We start from the raw sequence: 16,676 nt of genomic DNA on the forward strand, positions 1-16,676 counted from the left end.
GAAAAGAAGATAGTTTGTCCTTAGCACAGATCTTACCATTTTGCCGTCAAGTCTGTTGCTGACATATAGAAAACCACTTTACATTGAAAGTGTTTAATAAGATCAGTCAGTCATTATATTTGCTGTTTATATATATATAGTCTAAATGCTTCCTATTTCAGGAAAGGATTTAAGAAGCTCAATAAAATTTAATTGGCATAGTAATAGGCACATATGCAGTTAATCAAAATGAAAACCAGATGCCCTCTAGAGAAAAAAGATCATTTGTTTAAAAAGTAGAACTGATTAGACGATCATTCAAATATCAGGTTTCTGGCTTCTTGGTAGCCAAGTCAAAAAAGGTAAATTTATTTGGCTCAAGGTATATAACCAAAATAAAATTTGATCTGTTCCATAAAATTAATGTCTCCATAATGACTCCACACTTCAAATGCAGGAGACACGGGTTCAATCCCTGGTCAGGGAACTAAGATCCCACATGCCTCAGGGCACAATCTCCCCCCAAAAAATGACATGGCAAGTTTTAGATTACGAAAACACATTTGGCACTAATTAGTACCTTTAAATAATTATGTGTTGATACATGACTATCTCAGTGAATAGTCACTGTTAAAAGGAGTGTCTTTAGGGGGAACAGACTGTTTCCACCAATTCAGTTTATGATGAGGATTATCCAATAAAGGGTGACTTTCTCTCACTGAATTTATGACATAAATTGTTTAAAGAAGAAGAAAAGAGAAACAAAAGAGGCTGTGAGATACTGGATAGCATCCCAAAAAGTTGTTGGGCAGATGTTGAGACATTCTATGTGTTGTGGTATCTGATGTTAGTGTTCAGCTGTAGAAAACCAGGCTAAAGCGCTGTGTCCTCTTGCTCTGATACAAAGAGAGGCTGTAGGAGCTTGGGAGGATGGGATTTATAACACTTCCTGGGCTGTTTCCTTCAGTGATACCTGCTCCTTCACCCCCATGCCACTGATGGCAGTAAGTACTAGTTGTTGTGGATAGAAACACCGTTTTCTAGCTTTTTTGATCTCAGTCTTTAGAAAACTATATTTTAACTCTAACCTATAAAAATAAAAGTTTCATAACAGTAGTTAACCTTGCCATACATAATATCCCAGAATATTTTCTGTTCTGAGATATATTTTCTGGGTTGTTTTTTTTTTGGTGTGTTTTTCATGTTGGTCATGGATTACTAAATTGATTTCACAACTAAGTTGACTGCACAGTCTGTGTGTGTAAATGAAGCTTCATTCGCCCCCAGCCACCTCCTTCCTTTATTTCTTGCCTGTGGCTCCTTTCCCACTACAGCAGTGGAGTTGCACAGTTGCATCACAGACCAGATGGCCCTGAAAGCCTAAAATATTTCCTCTCTGGCCCTTTACAAAAGAAGTTTCATGTGCCAGTTTTGCTCAATCTAAAGCAACACACACACACAAAATAAAGCAACACAATATTGCTTTCAGTTCAGTTCAGTCGCTCAGTCATGTCCCACTCTTTGCAACCCCATGAATCACAGCACACCAGGCCTCCCTGTCCATCACCAACTCCTGGAGTCCACCCAAACTCATGTCCATTGAGTCGGTGATGCCATCCAACCATCTCCTCCTCTGTCGTCCCCTTCTCCTCCTGCCCTCAATCTTTCCCAGCATCAGGGTCTTTTCAAATGATTCAGCTCTTCACATCAGGTGGCCAAAGTATTGCAGTTTCAACATCAGTCCTTCCAATGAACACTCAGGACTGATCTCCTTTAGGATGGACTGGCTGGATCTCCTTGCAGACCAAGGGACTCTCAAGAGTCTTTTCCAACACCACAGTTCAAAAGCATCAATTCTTCGGCCCTCAGCTTTCTTTATAGTCCAACTCTCACACACATACATGACTACTGGAAAAACCATATTAAACGGAACTTTGTTGGTAAAGTAAGGTCTCTGGTTTTTAATATGCTGTCTAGGCTGGTCATAACTTTCCTTCCAAGGAGTAAGTGTCTTTTAATTTCATGACTGCAGTCACCATCTGCAGTGATTTTGGAGCCCAGAAAAATAAAGTCAGGCACTGTCTCCACTGTTTCCCCACCTATTTGACATGAAGTGATGGGACCAGATGCCATGATCTTAGTTTTCTGAATGTTGAGCTTTAAACCAACTTTTTCACTCTCCTGTTTCACTTTCATCAAGAGGCCCTTTAGTTCCTCTTCACTTTCTGCCATAAGGGTGGTGTCATCTGCATATCTGAGGTTATTGATATTTCTCCCGGCAATCTTGATTCCAGCTTGTGCTTCAGCCAGCCCAGCGTTTCTCTGTTTTTTCTTGCTCTTATTTCCTTGCATTAAATATCTGCTGCACAGTCATTTACTATACGTTAGCCAGACCTGTGGTGGGAGCCTCTGCGCTCTCCTGCCCCTCTGGGTCTACCTCAGGGTTTGCCCTGAGGCCATCACTGGCTGAGTGGAAGAGGAATACCAAGTCAGGCCCACTCCAGCAGCACACAGGATGCCCCCAGTGGGTGACTGGCTGGAAGACTTCCCACTGGCAGGACCAGACATTCCCTTCTTGGGACCAGACAGCAGCCCCAGGTCCTCCCCAAGGCTCCTCCCTTCCCTTTGGCCTTCTGTAGGTGTCTGGCCTGAACCATGGTCTAAAAAGTCTCCCTACTCCCTCTCTTTCCCAGTCATTCTGTCTTGCACAGAATGCACATCTACTTCTGTCTTCTGCTTTTCAGCAGACCCAAACTAGCATAATGAACAACAGAAATACCTGTGAAATGTTTTTCCTGCCCTCAAGGATGCCATGGTAGTTGAGGAGGATGAATACATATCATTTCTACATTATGGTATTCTGTTCCATGTATGTGGGGCACACAGGTTGTTTTATTAAAGCTTAGAATAAGGAAAGACTGTTTGTAATGAGGATACAAGAGGGGAGGTTCCGGGGGACTGGGCACATGGCCTCCTGGCACATCGCTAGCACTGCAGTGATTAGTGAGTGAGTAAGTACCATTTGGACAGACGGAAGTGGGGAGCAGAAAGGACGTCTGAGAGCTTAGAAATCATGAGAAGGACGGGAAGGACAAGGCAGATCGCCAGCAGGGCTGAAGCTGAGGGTTTCTGTCAGGAGTGCTTGAAGATCAAGTTGGAAAGATAGATTAGAAGTTATAAATACCAGACTAAGAAATGGATTTTACTCTGCAAGAGTTGAAACAGCATCAGAGGTGTGTCATAAGGAATCCATGGATACTGGGATTTTAGGAAAATTAACCTGTATACAGCATGGTTAGGGGAAAGAAACAGGAGAATACTGATTAGGAGGCAGTGCAATCCAATTTTATGGTGGTCATTGCTGGGAAGAAGGAATAATTTCAAAGGACGCGGTAAAGTGAGAAGAAAAAGACTTCAGGACTGAAAATGAGGTGGGGCTGGTGAGCTAATTGAGGCAACAGTACGTTTAAGGGGTTCTGCACTGGGAACAGGAAGAAAAGAGGTACCTCAGTAACAGAAATAAAGAATGTAATCCTGGATGGCACTGTCCAACTGCTTCCTTGCTTTTGTACCCAATCTGAGTTTAGAAGAAAAGTAATAACCTCGGCTCCTTTTTTTTAAGACATTTAAAATTTGAGAGGCTGGCAGGATAGCTAAAGTGTCCATCACACATTTGGAAATGGGGACTTAAACTCAGATAGAGAGGAAAGGGAGCTGTCAGTAACATTTACTTATCCTGCCTCCTACTGTGGACTTTCGGCATTTCCTTTACTGTCCAAACTCCTGTTATATAATCCTTAATACACAGCCTGTATGTTGATTTTATAGAAGGTTCAAGTACAGGTTGAAAAAAAGAAAATCTGAAAATATGATGGTGGTGCTCAGATTGTTTTTTTTTTTAATCTCCAGAAATGATTGTATAATATCGTTTTATTTTTTGAAAATACATATTTATTTGGCTGTGCCAGGTCTTCCTTGCTGCACACGGAATCTTTTAGTTGTGCTTGTGGGATCTACTTCCCTGATCAGGGAACAAACCCGGACCCCTTGCATTGGGGTCTGCACCAAGTCCTAGCCACTAGACCACCAGGGAAGTCCCTCAGTCATTGTAAAAGGAGAAAACTTCCCCAAATTCAGTGCACCTAATGTAGGAGACCAAAATGGACACAGTATTTAGAGACTTCTTCACAGCCCATTGGGACTTCCCTAATGACTCAGATGGTAAAGAATCCGTCTGCAATGTGGGAGACCTGAGTTCAACCCCTGGGTTGGGGAGATCCCCTGGAGAAGAGCATGGCCACCCACTCCAGTATTCTTGCCTGGAAAATCCTGTGGACAGAGGAGGCTGGCAGGCTACAGTCCCTGGGGTCGCAAAGAGTCGGACACGACTGAGCAACTTTCACTTCATTTCACTTCACAGCCCATCATCATACAGTGAAAAAGGTAAATTATTACGTTCAAAAATAGAAGTCATGAAAGTGCTTCCCAGAAATTGCAAATAATTTCATTTGGATTTAAAACTACTTTTTAAAAAAAACACTCCAGGTGAGTTATGCCAAAATTTGAGAATGAGATGTCAGGGTATCTAACTGGAAAATTTCAGCATGCTGGTAATGATGAAATATTTTATATCTCTCATGAAGCATTACAATTCTCAAACAATTTTTCACTTTAAAGATTATTCTTTTGGATACCGGTGTGTTTTTTTTTAATCTGGAAAAGAAAAATGATACACAAAATTATCATCATTTGCAGTGAAGCCAGTTTACATTTCGAGGTAGACTTTTGAGAGGAAGTTTTATTATTATTATTAAATATTATCTTATGATGCTACATCAGAGGAATTTATAACCACTGTTTATAGAAATCATGTAGCAGTCACTGAAATCTACTCTTCTGTAGATTTCAGAAAACCACCAAGTTTTACATTCTGGTTTCTACATTGTTTCTGTGATGTTTTCCATACATAGTAATCTTAATGTTACTGTTACTTTATTCATGGGGGGATTTGTGTCTGTGTCAGTGATCCAGTGAGTAATAAATCCATATCTTTTAAAAAGATTATGTCCAGGAAAGATATTTCCATACTGCTTTCTGTTATCAAGAGCTTTGTCAGGAGCTGAAGCAGTCAATGCCTTGAGGCCGTTTTACTTTGCTGTACATCCAGATTTCTTTGGACAGCACCCCAGGGAAAGGGTAAATATTTATTTTTCTTTATGTTTAATCTTTGGTCTATGTTTGTTTATTTACATTTGCTACAGTGTCGTACAGAGAGTTCTATAAATTGGGTTTGTTTTGTCCTAGCGGTATAATCAATGCTTTGAACTGCAAATTGAAACTAACTGTTGTTTTTTTTATGAAAGCTGTCATATTTCTGGCAGGCAATAAAGATACCAGTTTAGGAACTTCCCTGGTGGTCCAGTGGTTAAGACTTCACCTTCCAGTGCAGAGGGTGTGGGTTTGATCCCTGATGGGGGATCTTAGATCCCACATGCCTCACAGCCAAGAAACCAAAACATAAAATAGAAACAATATTGTAAGAGATTGAATAAAGACTTTAAAAATGGTCCACATAAAAACAAATCTAAAAAAAAAAAGATATTGTGTAAACTCTGTATGTGAGTAATCATATTTTCTGTACCAAAATTGAGGCTCAGAAAGACCACTTCTGGCCTCTGTTAATATAATTAGTCCCTTTTTTAAGGTTGATATAAGGAAGGTTTTTCAGTGCCTGAATAGTTGCCTGCTGTTTGTCCATTTCCCTACACCATCAGTTCATGTGTGTTCAAGGAATACAAACTGATGTGAAAAATAACTCATGATAAACTTAATTAGGAACACCAGTATTTTTTAACATTAGATAATATATTACAAAACCGAAAGCTTTGAAATTATCTCATTGGTTCCTTTTATCTTCCTTGATACTGATAACTGGTTTAACATGAAAAGGAATTTAAAACTCTTGAAAATTAGAACATTACTGTATTGCCTTTTTCTACTTACCATGGAAAATAGATCAGTTTTACTTCTTTGCTTTAGGAAAATACTCTGATTATGATGGTGGTTATATTGGTGGTTAGAAATTTGATCCTTTTTAACTAATCAGTAAATTGAATCAACAGCAAAATATCCACTACCTTGGAGATGTAATAAATTAATACAAATTATTGGGAATGTCAGACATGAATACAGTTTAATGTTTCACAGTTTACAGTTTTTAAATCCAACATGTATGGAAAAATTAAGCTTAGTGCTAGGTGATGATTTCCCTCCTCTACCAATATACCTTTCTCTTTTTTTTTAACTAAAACTTTTATGTGCCATAAAATGTGAACTCAGCAGGCTTGGGTTGCTTTGTTAGAAAGAAATGGCTGGCTTCAATCCTGGCTCTTCACTGCCTCCTGGGAGATGAGCTCTCAGCCTGGGGATATCCTTGCCTGATAAGAATGTTTCTGTGTGCCCAGAGCCTTGGGCTACACCAGACAGTTTATCCTAACAATGTGAGTTATGGTAAAATGCTTAATTTCTCATGTCTGAGACCCTCTGGGGAGGCTGGAGACAAATACCTAAGGTCAGTCACGTAGGCACACAGTGCCCCAGTAAAAGCCCCGGCCCCCAAGGCTTGAATGAGCTTTTGTGGTTGGCAGCGCTTCTGATGTTGTCACATGTCCTTGCTGGGAGCTTAGGCACTGCCTGTAGAACGTGCCTGGGAGAGGACAGCTGGAACCTTGCGCTTGGCCCCTCCCGGACTGCACCCCACACACATTTTCCCTTTGCTGATTCTAATCTGTATCCTTTTGCTGTAGTAAAGTATAACCATGAGTGTAGTAGCTTTTCTGAGTTCTGTAAATCCTTCTAGGTAGTAAATCATCAAACCCTCAACACAATATAGCTGAGAGTCAGTTTTTCTCTATAGAATTGTGTGTGTATGTGTGTGTGTGTGGTTTTTTATGTGTTCTTTCTTTAAGCTTGTTTTAAGATTGAAGTATAGTTGATTTACAGTGTGTTGATTTCTGCTATATGGCATAATGATTCTGTTATACATATGTATGTATTTTATATTCTTTTTCATTATGGTTTATCACAAGATATTGAATATAGTTCCTTGTACTATATTAAGTTTTTATTATGTAACTGAATTTATCAATCATTTATTCCATGAGATATTTAGTCATAGTTAGGCTTTTTCTACATCTCATTTATAAAGGAACTCAGCCATGTTTTCTTCTAATACTTTCGTAGCTACATTTTTTTTTTTAATATCTCTTCTCTGTGGAGTTACATGTTGTGAGGTGTGGATTCAATTTTATCCTGTACCGAGGACCTATGAAATCCCAACTTTCTTTAGTACTAAATTCTTTAATACACTCAATAATGTGTTTAAAAGGTTGGGATATAATTTCTGATGTTTCCTTGTTCAATTTTGTACATAAATGTCTCAATATTTTTTTTCCAGGAAGTCAATGAAAATTCCCTTAAGAGATTAAGTGCCTACTTAGAAAACCTTCAGAAACCAGGCTTCAAGTCTTTGAAACCAACCCAGCTTGTGTTTTATGTAAGAGAAACAGATCAGAATCCCTCTGATGGCCAGGAACACTTCAGCACTTCTGGTACATGTCTTATTTCTCATATTTCCCTTGCACCCTTGCAGGCTTCATTTGCTATGAGTTCAATCTGCCTAAAAGTTGCTAGAAGACCTTTGGAGTGAAGTCTTGTCATAGAAAGTAATATCATTTAATCAAGTGTTTTCCTGGAGTTAGATTTTATTCCTGTCTACTTCTGTTCAATGAGCCTCCTTTTTTCTTTTTCCCTTAAGGATAGTTGCTTTACAATGCTGCGTCAGTTTCTGCTGTATGACAGAGTGAATAAGTTATATGTACACATACATCCCCTCCCCCTGAGCATCCCCACCCCACCCCCATCCCAGCCCTCTAGGTCATTACGGAGATCAGAGCTGAGCGCCCTGTGCGGTACGCACCTTCCCACTAGCTGTTTTATGGATGGCAGTGTGTATATGGATGAGCCACTTTTTATGTTTAAACTTTTTTGAGTAGAATACTAAAATGTTTCTGTTTGTCCCCTTCCTATTTCAGTGCTGTTTTATTAAATGTGTATATGACAATTTATTTTTTTAAAGTATAGCTTACCTTTTCTTATCTAGTCCTCAAAGTACCTGTGAGGTACCTAGTATTTGCCCAGTTGTAACTTAGTAATGTTCCAGGACCATGGAGACAGAATAAGGGTCTCTGAACTCTCTAACCCCAGCCTCATGCTATTTCTAAAATCTGATCAGTCTAAATATACAGCTTTCTGTTTGGTCCTTTGTCGCTGCTTTGCATGTCCAGCTCTTTGCGACCCCATGGACTCTAGCCCCCCAGGCTCCTCTGTCCATGGAATTCTCCAGGAAAGAATACTGGAGTGGGTTACCGTTTCCTGCTCCAGGGGACCTTCCCGACCCAGGGAGTGAACCTGGGTCTCCTGCACTGCAGGCAGATTCTTTACCTTCTGAACCACCAGGGAAGTCCCAGTAATACTTAAAACTAAGGGTAAATGTGGGTCCATTATTCTCTAAACATCCATCCTTTTTGTCATTCTTGAGGAAATAACTCTTTTAGAATAAACTTTAAAACAATTTAAAGATTTACTAAGAGTTTTCTGTGAATTAATGCTAAAACAAATAGCTGTAGTCAGCTTTGGCTGAGTAAAGAGAAAAATCCTCTACTTTCAGTTAATGGTTAATTTTGAACCATTTACTAAATAAAAATAGATTGTGAAAAATAATTAAGAGATGAGAGAAGACATAGCATAAGTGAGAAAAAGATAATGTTAGTATATAAGGAGTTTATAGGTATCAGAAAAAAAAGAGTAGCTCAGTTACAAAGATTGGCAAACAGTGTCTAGGCACTTCAAGAAATAATACCCATTAATAGCCAATGGGTCTCCCCAGGTGACTCAGGGGCAAAGAATCCACCTGCTAAGCAGGAGATGAGGGTTCCATCTCTGGGTTGGGAAGATCCCCTGGAGAAGGAAATGGCAACCCACTCCAGTATTCTTGCCTGGGAAATTCCATGAACAGAGGAGCCTGGTGGGCTACAGTCAATGGGGTTGCAAAGAGTCGGACACAACTAAGTGACTAAACAGCAAGTAGCCAATAAGCATATAAAAATGTTTAGCTTTAGTAATCAATGCAAACTAAGTTAAGTAGATAATATTCCCAATAAAGGATGCGTGCAATCTGGCACAGGCATTCCAAACTATGTAGCAGCTCTTACATTGAATTAAGTGATTAATGGAGTTGGTAAATTAAGAGAGAAATTGAGATTTACTCCTTGACTCATCTCTTCTGAGGATAAACTATTTCTTCTGAACCTCAACTGCAGGAACTTGGATTTTCCTTTCCTCTTTCACTGCCTAGAATAATTCTACCAGTATTTCTCTCACATTACCATCAGTGATTCAACTAAAAACTCTTTCTTAGTCTGCATGTTCTAGACTCTGTAAATCTGTGTGGCAGGCAGAATAGGTATCTCTGAGAGCAATATAGATTGTGATGACTGTCATCAGTGGCAAAGACACGAAAAAAAGCACATTTCAGCCTTGAATAGAACGGTGGAAAATTAAGAACAATTTTTATGCCCATCAGTTTCAGAAGTGTAAAATAAATTATGCCCCATTCATTATGTGGATTAGCATAGCACTACTAAAACAAAAGAAGTTGACATATACATACAGATATGGAGGAGTCCCCCAGGTTAAATAACAAGAGCAAATTCGAAGTAATACACGCAGAATGGTGTAGTTTATAAGGGGCTTCCCTGGTAGATTAGACAGTAAAGAATCTGCCTGCAATTCAGGAGACCTGGGTTCAATCCCTGGGTCAGGAAGATCTCCTGGAGAAGGGAATGGCAACCCACTGCAGTATTCTTGCCTAGAGAATTCCTTGGACAGAGGAACCTCCAAGCTACCATCTATGGAGTCACAAAGAGTCATACACAGCTGAGTTTATATGTTTAAATGGAGCGGTTCACATCATAGGGGTGTGTGTGTGCAAAGGCATAAGTGTGTATGTCATGTGTAACATGCATACGAAGCACATAGGAAAGGTCTAGAGCAGTGCTATTTCAGAGAACCTTCTGCAGTGACGTCACGCGTATGTGTGTGTGCATGTCTGTACAGCCGGCACTGGCCCCGTATGGCTCCTGAGCACTTGAAGTGGAGCTAGTATGACCAGGAACTGAATTTTAAATTTAACTTAATTTTAATCAATTTAATTTTAAATAGCCACGTATGCCTAGTAGCTACCATATAAGGCAGTGTGTACTTGAATGTTAATAGGATTGTATCTAGTGAAATTGTGTGCCTGTCAACAGACTTTTATTTTATATGTATCATTTTATAATAAGGATGTACTTATATAATACTTGTAAATTTTTAAAACCAATTTTTAAAAATTTTTGAAGAAAAAGGGGTCAGCATGTTATTTATAGTGGGGACAAAGCTTGGCATGGTGTCAGCTCTGATGTAAACCCACACTCACTATTCTTAACCCCTTGAGCCTATGCTTCTTCACATTTCAAAGGAGATAATAATGGCACCCGTTGTGAACATTGATTGAAAAGTGATACACATTCAACTACTGCCAAGTTTAATAACCAATAAGTAGTGAGGGAACCCAGTAGATTTCCTGTTGTTGACTTAACAAATTAGATTACTAGTCTGAGCACAGTGACTACCTGTATTAAAATCAAATTGTGAAGTGCTGACTTTTAAAAAATTAGGGAATTTTGAGTCACTTCTGAAAATACTGAGTCACAAGATGGGGATAGGGGAGTATAAGCACAGTCACTTTGAATCATAGAGAAAATTTGAGATGAGTTTCTGTGACCCCCTCCACGAACCACTGTCCCCGTCAGCCTCCCCTGCCTCTACCCTTCCCCTGGGCCTCAGCCCTGGAGACTCTTTGGTGGACACTTGCTTATAGGAGAGCTTTCCCATTCCTCAGACTGTAGGGATACAATTTATGAACAGCATTGAAAAATATTCTCAATCCTCTTCTTGGGCCGGGATCACTGGTGCCAAACTAGAAAAGGGAGCTGACAGAGAACTTCATAAATCAAGATAGTATGGTACAGTTCTGGAGAAGGGACATCATTTTCCATTTACAGATGATTTTTCAATAGGATGAATTTTAATTGGTAATGGAGTGTTTTAAAAGATTTTGATTCTATAAATGTTGTATGAAAAAAATGTTTTTAAAGTAAAGCAAATAATCATCTGTATTAACTGTTTGGGGGAATTATATTCTCTAGGATTTCGAGCAGTCAAATTTACTTTGCACACCAGAGATCTGCTAAGCACAGTATTATATATTCTCAACTCCTGCAGTTTATCTATTGAACATGTCCAAAGCTTGAATACTAATGTGCATTCCCAGCCTCTCAAAGAGGCCAAAAGGACATCTGACAGGCCCATCAAATGGGACAAGTCTTACTACTCCTTTACTGGATTCAAGGACCCTGATGAAGACCTCGAGCAAGTCTGGAGAACGGAAACAACCCTAACGTATGTAAAAGTTTTTACTTACCTAATGTTATGTTTATGTTTAAAATTATAGTCTAAGATCCTGGTGATCCAGTGGTTAAGGCTCTGAGCTTTCACTGCAGGGGGCAGAGATTCAATCCCTGGTTGGGGAACTAAGATCCTGCATGCTGTGCAGTACATGCAAAAGGAAAAAATTTTAATTGAAAAAATAAAAGTAAAAGTTTAATTTTCCAGGAAAAGTAATGTTATCAATGTAGTTAACCCAGTAACCATTACAAAAAAAGATATTTCATTCTTCCTACTCAAAGTGGCCAGAATACTTCGAATGGTATTTGATTTTTTTTTTTTTTTTTTTTTTGGCCTTTTCATACCAAATGCAAAAAATTGTTTTGTTTTGAGTATGAGCTAGAAGAGTGTCTCAGCCTTACATGCACTGGATTCTAGCCCATGAGGCTTCTGCTTACACCATTAAGAGGGTATTGCTCTGCTTATACCCTTAAGAGGATATTCCTCACAGTATGCCCAGATGAACCAAAGCTTGGGAATGTGTTACCTATACCTTTCAGTATAGAAAAAAGTGGGATTGGATAAGTCAGAGCAAAAGAGCAAGAATAAGATTTGTTGCACCGTTGAGTCAAGAGGCTTAAGAATAACCTATTAAAGAAATTCAGAGAAGCAGTTAGCCTGCAGTTCAGTTGAGTGTTTCATGAGGTACAGTTTTGGTCTGGTGCTAAATGTGTAACCCTTGTGAAAAGACTGTTCCAGAGACCCTGAACTCGGAGTTAGGCAGCTGGCAAACTAATGAAAAAAGATTGGAACTGGGAAAAGCCAAGTTCCCCGAGATAACTGCTATTTCACTGGTTCCTTGTCCAAGCCAAGTATAATTTCCTTACTTGAATGTAGTTCATCTAGTAAAATTCTTGAGTCTTTAATAAAAGACTTTCTTACATTATATTTTATTATACTATTAATAGATAATGAGTTTTTAAGAGTAGGGACTATGTTTTAATCATCTCTCTTTCTAATACTAATCTGCTTCACAGATTCATAAAACCTATCCAGCATTTTTATTAACACTGAATTAAAGAACCGTTAAATAAGTGTGACTGTGAAGTGCTGTAGGCTCAGTATGGAGAACTCAAGGTTTAATATGGAAATGTAAAGTAGCTTAATACAGATAATAGCAGTAGAGTGTCTCAGCAATGAATGCAGAGGGCCCATTCTTTTTTGTTGGGGGGGAGTGGAACAGTGCCTCTGTTAATTTCACTAGTGTTGACTTAGTAAAAGTATCTGCTCTTTTAGTAAGAGATACATTATCTTAAAGAAAATTCCTGAGTGTAAATGAGTTGTGTTACTATGAATTCTTGATTTTCTCCATAGGTGTTTTTAATTGATGCTCTCATGGATTCTTTACCATTTGAACCACCAGGAAAGCCCAGCACTAGCTCAAATCATGTCATTTTTGACTTGTCTCCTCTCAAAGAAGAGAACATAAATTGAGTAAACCATTGTTTTAGAAATTGAAGTCAGTGGAAATTTAACATTCTAATTTATTGACAAAATGCAGTATCCATTGCTATGTATCTTGTCAGACAATGAAGTAAACCCCATTATTAGCTATATAGCTTTTCTTAGTTTTGGCAAGTGAAATTAATGATGCAGCATTACATGTTTTAACATGTTTTAGCCTTGTTTATAACAGATCTTGCAGTCCCTTTAAAACTAATTTAATGGAGAAGAATGACTACATGTATATGTATGACTGAGTCCCTTCACTGCTCACCTGAAACCATCACATAGATAGATCTAATATCTACATAGATAGATAAATGCCAACTGTAGAACCTTCATTTTTTGTCTTAGGGTTTAAAAGCAAAACACAAAAATTGTTAAACTAGGCCACTTAAATTTTATACATAAATGTAAGAATTCAAATAATCAGGTCATGAATATATAATCATAAGATTCTATTTCAGTCCACATTTTAAGACATTTGGTCCCAGAAGGAAACATGGTATTTGCTTGATAATTCATTTGTCTACAAATCATCCTTTTTCTTGCCTAATTTAATTTAAATTAATATGTATTGTTTAATGAATGAGGGAAAATGTAAAAATTGTAATAGCTAATATTCATGACGTAAAGTAAGATATTTTTCTTATTTCTCACACACCATGCAGAAACGACAAAGTCTTTACCAATATTCTTAAAGGGGGAGTAGGAAGAATTATTAACAACTGCACACAATTAGTGAATCAAAAAAATGTGGAATGTAGGGACTCCCCTGGCGGTCCAGTGATGAGGACTCTGCACTTCCACTGCAGGGGGCCGAGTTCACCTCTGTCCAGGAGCTAAGATTCCTGCAGCGGCCAAAAAAAAAGGACACCTTTACTTAAGAGTGCAAGGTTCCAGTTCCTCATCACAATGTGCAAGACATTTTATGATACACACACACACACACACACACACACCCATCTCCAGTCTCATCTCACACCCCATCCCACCCCCAGGCATTGTGTGATCTGGTTCATCTCACAGTTCCCTGTGTACTAGCCTCGTGGGCATGCCCTTTGCTCTCACTAATCCGCCTGGGAACACCTGATCCATGTCTCAGGTTCCAGGTCACTTATCACCTGCTCTGTAGAACTTTCCAGGCAGAAGTAATTCATTCTTCCTTTGTTCTCATAGAAGCTCATATATTCTCTTCCAGTTGGTTATCTCTCTATTCCTTGCTAGATGTGTCTTCCTTATACTGTTAGGCCTTCAGGGTAAATATTTGACTGGTTCTGAGAGTTTCAAGTTGATTTTCTTTTTTCAGCCACACCACATGTCTTTCAGGATCTTAGTTCCCCAACTAGCGATCAAACCCATGCCCTGTGTGGAGTCCTAACCACTGGACCACCAGGGAATTCCCTCAACTTGATTAGTTTTTAAATATTGTAGATTACAACATCTAAAACCTTTAAAGTGACTATTAAAAGGAACCCTAAGAAGGTTTACTTGACAGGCATTTTTGAGATGGACAAATGAGCCTTTCTACACCATTATCATAACACCTGACTGTCACTGACAGGTGTCCAATGGGGTGTCAGATGTCCTGGGGAGGGGCGCTTTAGACCATCTTCCCCCAGCCTCCCTGGAGCTTTCTCTTTCTCAGCTGTACCCAGGGCCCACTCCACCTCCACCCAAAATGTTCCTCTGGTCCTGGAGTCTGCTTGCTATTCTACCACGGCCACTCCGGCAGCAGCCTTTCGGCCTCCCAGGCACGACCCAGGCCTTGTCTGTGCAGACTTCCCTCGGGAAAGAGAGGCCCGGCGCCAGAGCCAGCATGCCCGTGCTGTGCCCGTTATAACACTGAGGGAGAGGCAGCCTCGGAGGGGGAGTGGGAGGAGCGCGCTGCTACAGGGCCACCTCGGCTGCCTTCAGCTCTGCTCTGAAAGCCGCCCCCTTCTAACCCCTAGGCAGACTTTGACGTTCATTTTCTCTTTTAAGACTTCACTAAGGTAAATGTTCTCAGAAATGCAGATTTAAGAGAACATCTTTCTGCTGAGCCCGTGATGTAGTTGTAGGAGAACAATAAAGGTGGGGAGAGGTGAGACGGGAGCGACCTCTCAGTTGGGTGGAAAGAAACCAAGGGGCAAACAGACCCTCTTGGGAGGAGGAGGTGGGCGCTGACTGGTCAGGTCTGAGCAGTGGGAGCCTTTGGACAGAGAGATGGGGCAGGAGGCAGGGTTTGCAGTGAGCTGAGAACTCAGGGTGCTAATAGACAAGATGAAGACCAAGGAAGAAACTGAATCTACCCAGTTAGAATCCATAGAGTTACCTTCGCAAATTCCTTCATCAGGAAATAGTGCCTCTTAAATGACACCAGTACCATTCGGTCCGTCTTCTGACTTGACTTTTTCACCACCTGGCTGCACAACCACATCATTTGCTCTAGTTGGGGAAGGGGTAGCCCTGCCCTCGCATGGAGATGACTGATGTAAGTGAAGGCCTACTGGAACTTTCTGAAAAGGCAATAAACATAATGGAGGTTTAATTTTTTTTAACTTATTTATTTTTTAATGCTTTTATTTTTTTTACTATTCTTTATTTTTTGGCCACACTGCAGGGCATGCAGTATCCTAATCCCCAAACCCAGGATCAAACCCATGCCCCCTGCAGCAGAAGCACAGAGTCCTAACCACTGAATCACCAGAGAATTCCTCAATATTCAGCCTTTTGGGGGCAAGGAGGCTGGGACATGCAGAATCTTGGTTCCCCAGCAAGGGGTCAAACCTGCACCCCCTGCTTTGGAAGCATGGAGTCTTAACCCCTGGACCACCAGAGATGTCCTTGAAGCATCTTTGATTTTTAAAAAATCACTCCATCTCTGGAAGTCTAGTAAAAAGCTTGGTGTAATGCAAGTTTAATTTTCTTGATAGGCTAAGGAAGTTCTCATAACGAAAATATGATTAACAGGTACTGGCAGTTCTCCAAGAAGCCTGTTTTAGAAGTAGGAGTTTACTCTAAAAGTAGACTTGGCAGGAGTACTTATAACTTGGTAAAGGTTTGATGGGAAACTCGGTTTAACATTGGGGCTGCTTTAAGGTAATGAACACGTGTTTCAATAGTAGAAATGTTTGCATTATAGCTAGTATTGCAAAGTGTACATCTCTGTGTTTTTTTTTTCTTTCTAGTTCCTGGTTAGATAACAATGGGAAAAGTGCTATTAAAAAGCTGAAGAATAGTTTGCCACTTAGAAAAGAACTAGATCGTTTAAAAGATGAACTGTCTCATCAGTTGCAGCTGTCAGATATCAGGTAATGAAGAAGAGAAAATCTGATTTATAGATTAAAATAAGTGTATGTTACCTATTGGTAAAGGTTTCTAACAGTTAAATATTTGCATCTTTAATTATTCTGTTCACTAAATACTCAATTATCTTTTTATGAAACTAATCAAATATTTATCTAAGAAAACCATTATGAATTTCTTATTTGAAAAAGTGGAGTAAGGTTTAGATACTGACATTTTTAGCATAATAATTTTTTAGCATAATAACAATGGATTTATAAGAAAAATATACTTTTCCATATGCATATAATATATAAAAAATCAGTATTTCTCCATCATATAAGATTGGTATTTGAGTTTATAAAGAGAAAAGGAGGACT

At 39.4% G+C, this 16,676-nt stretch overlaps 1 protein-coding gene across 5 annotated transcripts in view; it reads left to right on the plus strand.

The window, feature by feature from the left end:
- Positions 1 to 16,676, plus strand: part of TCAIM (T cell activation inhibitor, mitochondrial) — a 36,235-nt gene that overhangs the window by 9,430 nt on the left and 10,129 nt on the right. For all 5 annotated transcript variants that reach the window (XM_065933149.1, XM_065933147.1, XM_065933146.1 and 2 more), the window contains exons 3-6: positions 5,040 to 5,175; positions 7,436 to 7,589; positions 11,289 to 11,541; positions 16,200 to 16,322. In XM_065933149.1, coding sequence (XP_065789221.1) covers positions 5,040 to 5,175; positions 7,436 to 7,589; positions 11,289 to 11,541; positions 16,200 to 16,322 — 666 coding nt within the window. The remainder of the gene's footprint in view (positions 1 to 5,039; positions 5,176 to 7,435; positions 7,590 to 11,288; positions 11,542 to 16,199; positions 16,323 to 16,676) is intronic.

This window comes from Muntiacus reevesi, chromosome 4 (assembly GCF_963930625.1).
Source record: "Muntiacus reevesi chromosome 4, mMunRee1.1, whole genome shotgun sequence".
Taxonomy (NCBI): Eukaryota; Metazoa; Chordata; class Mammalia; order Artiodactyla; family Cervidae; genus Muntiacus; species Muntiacus reevesi.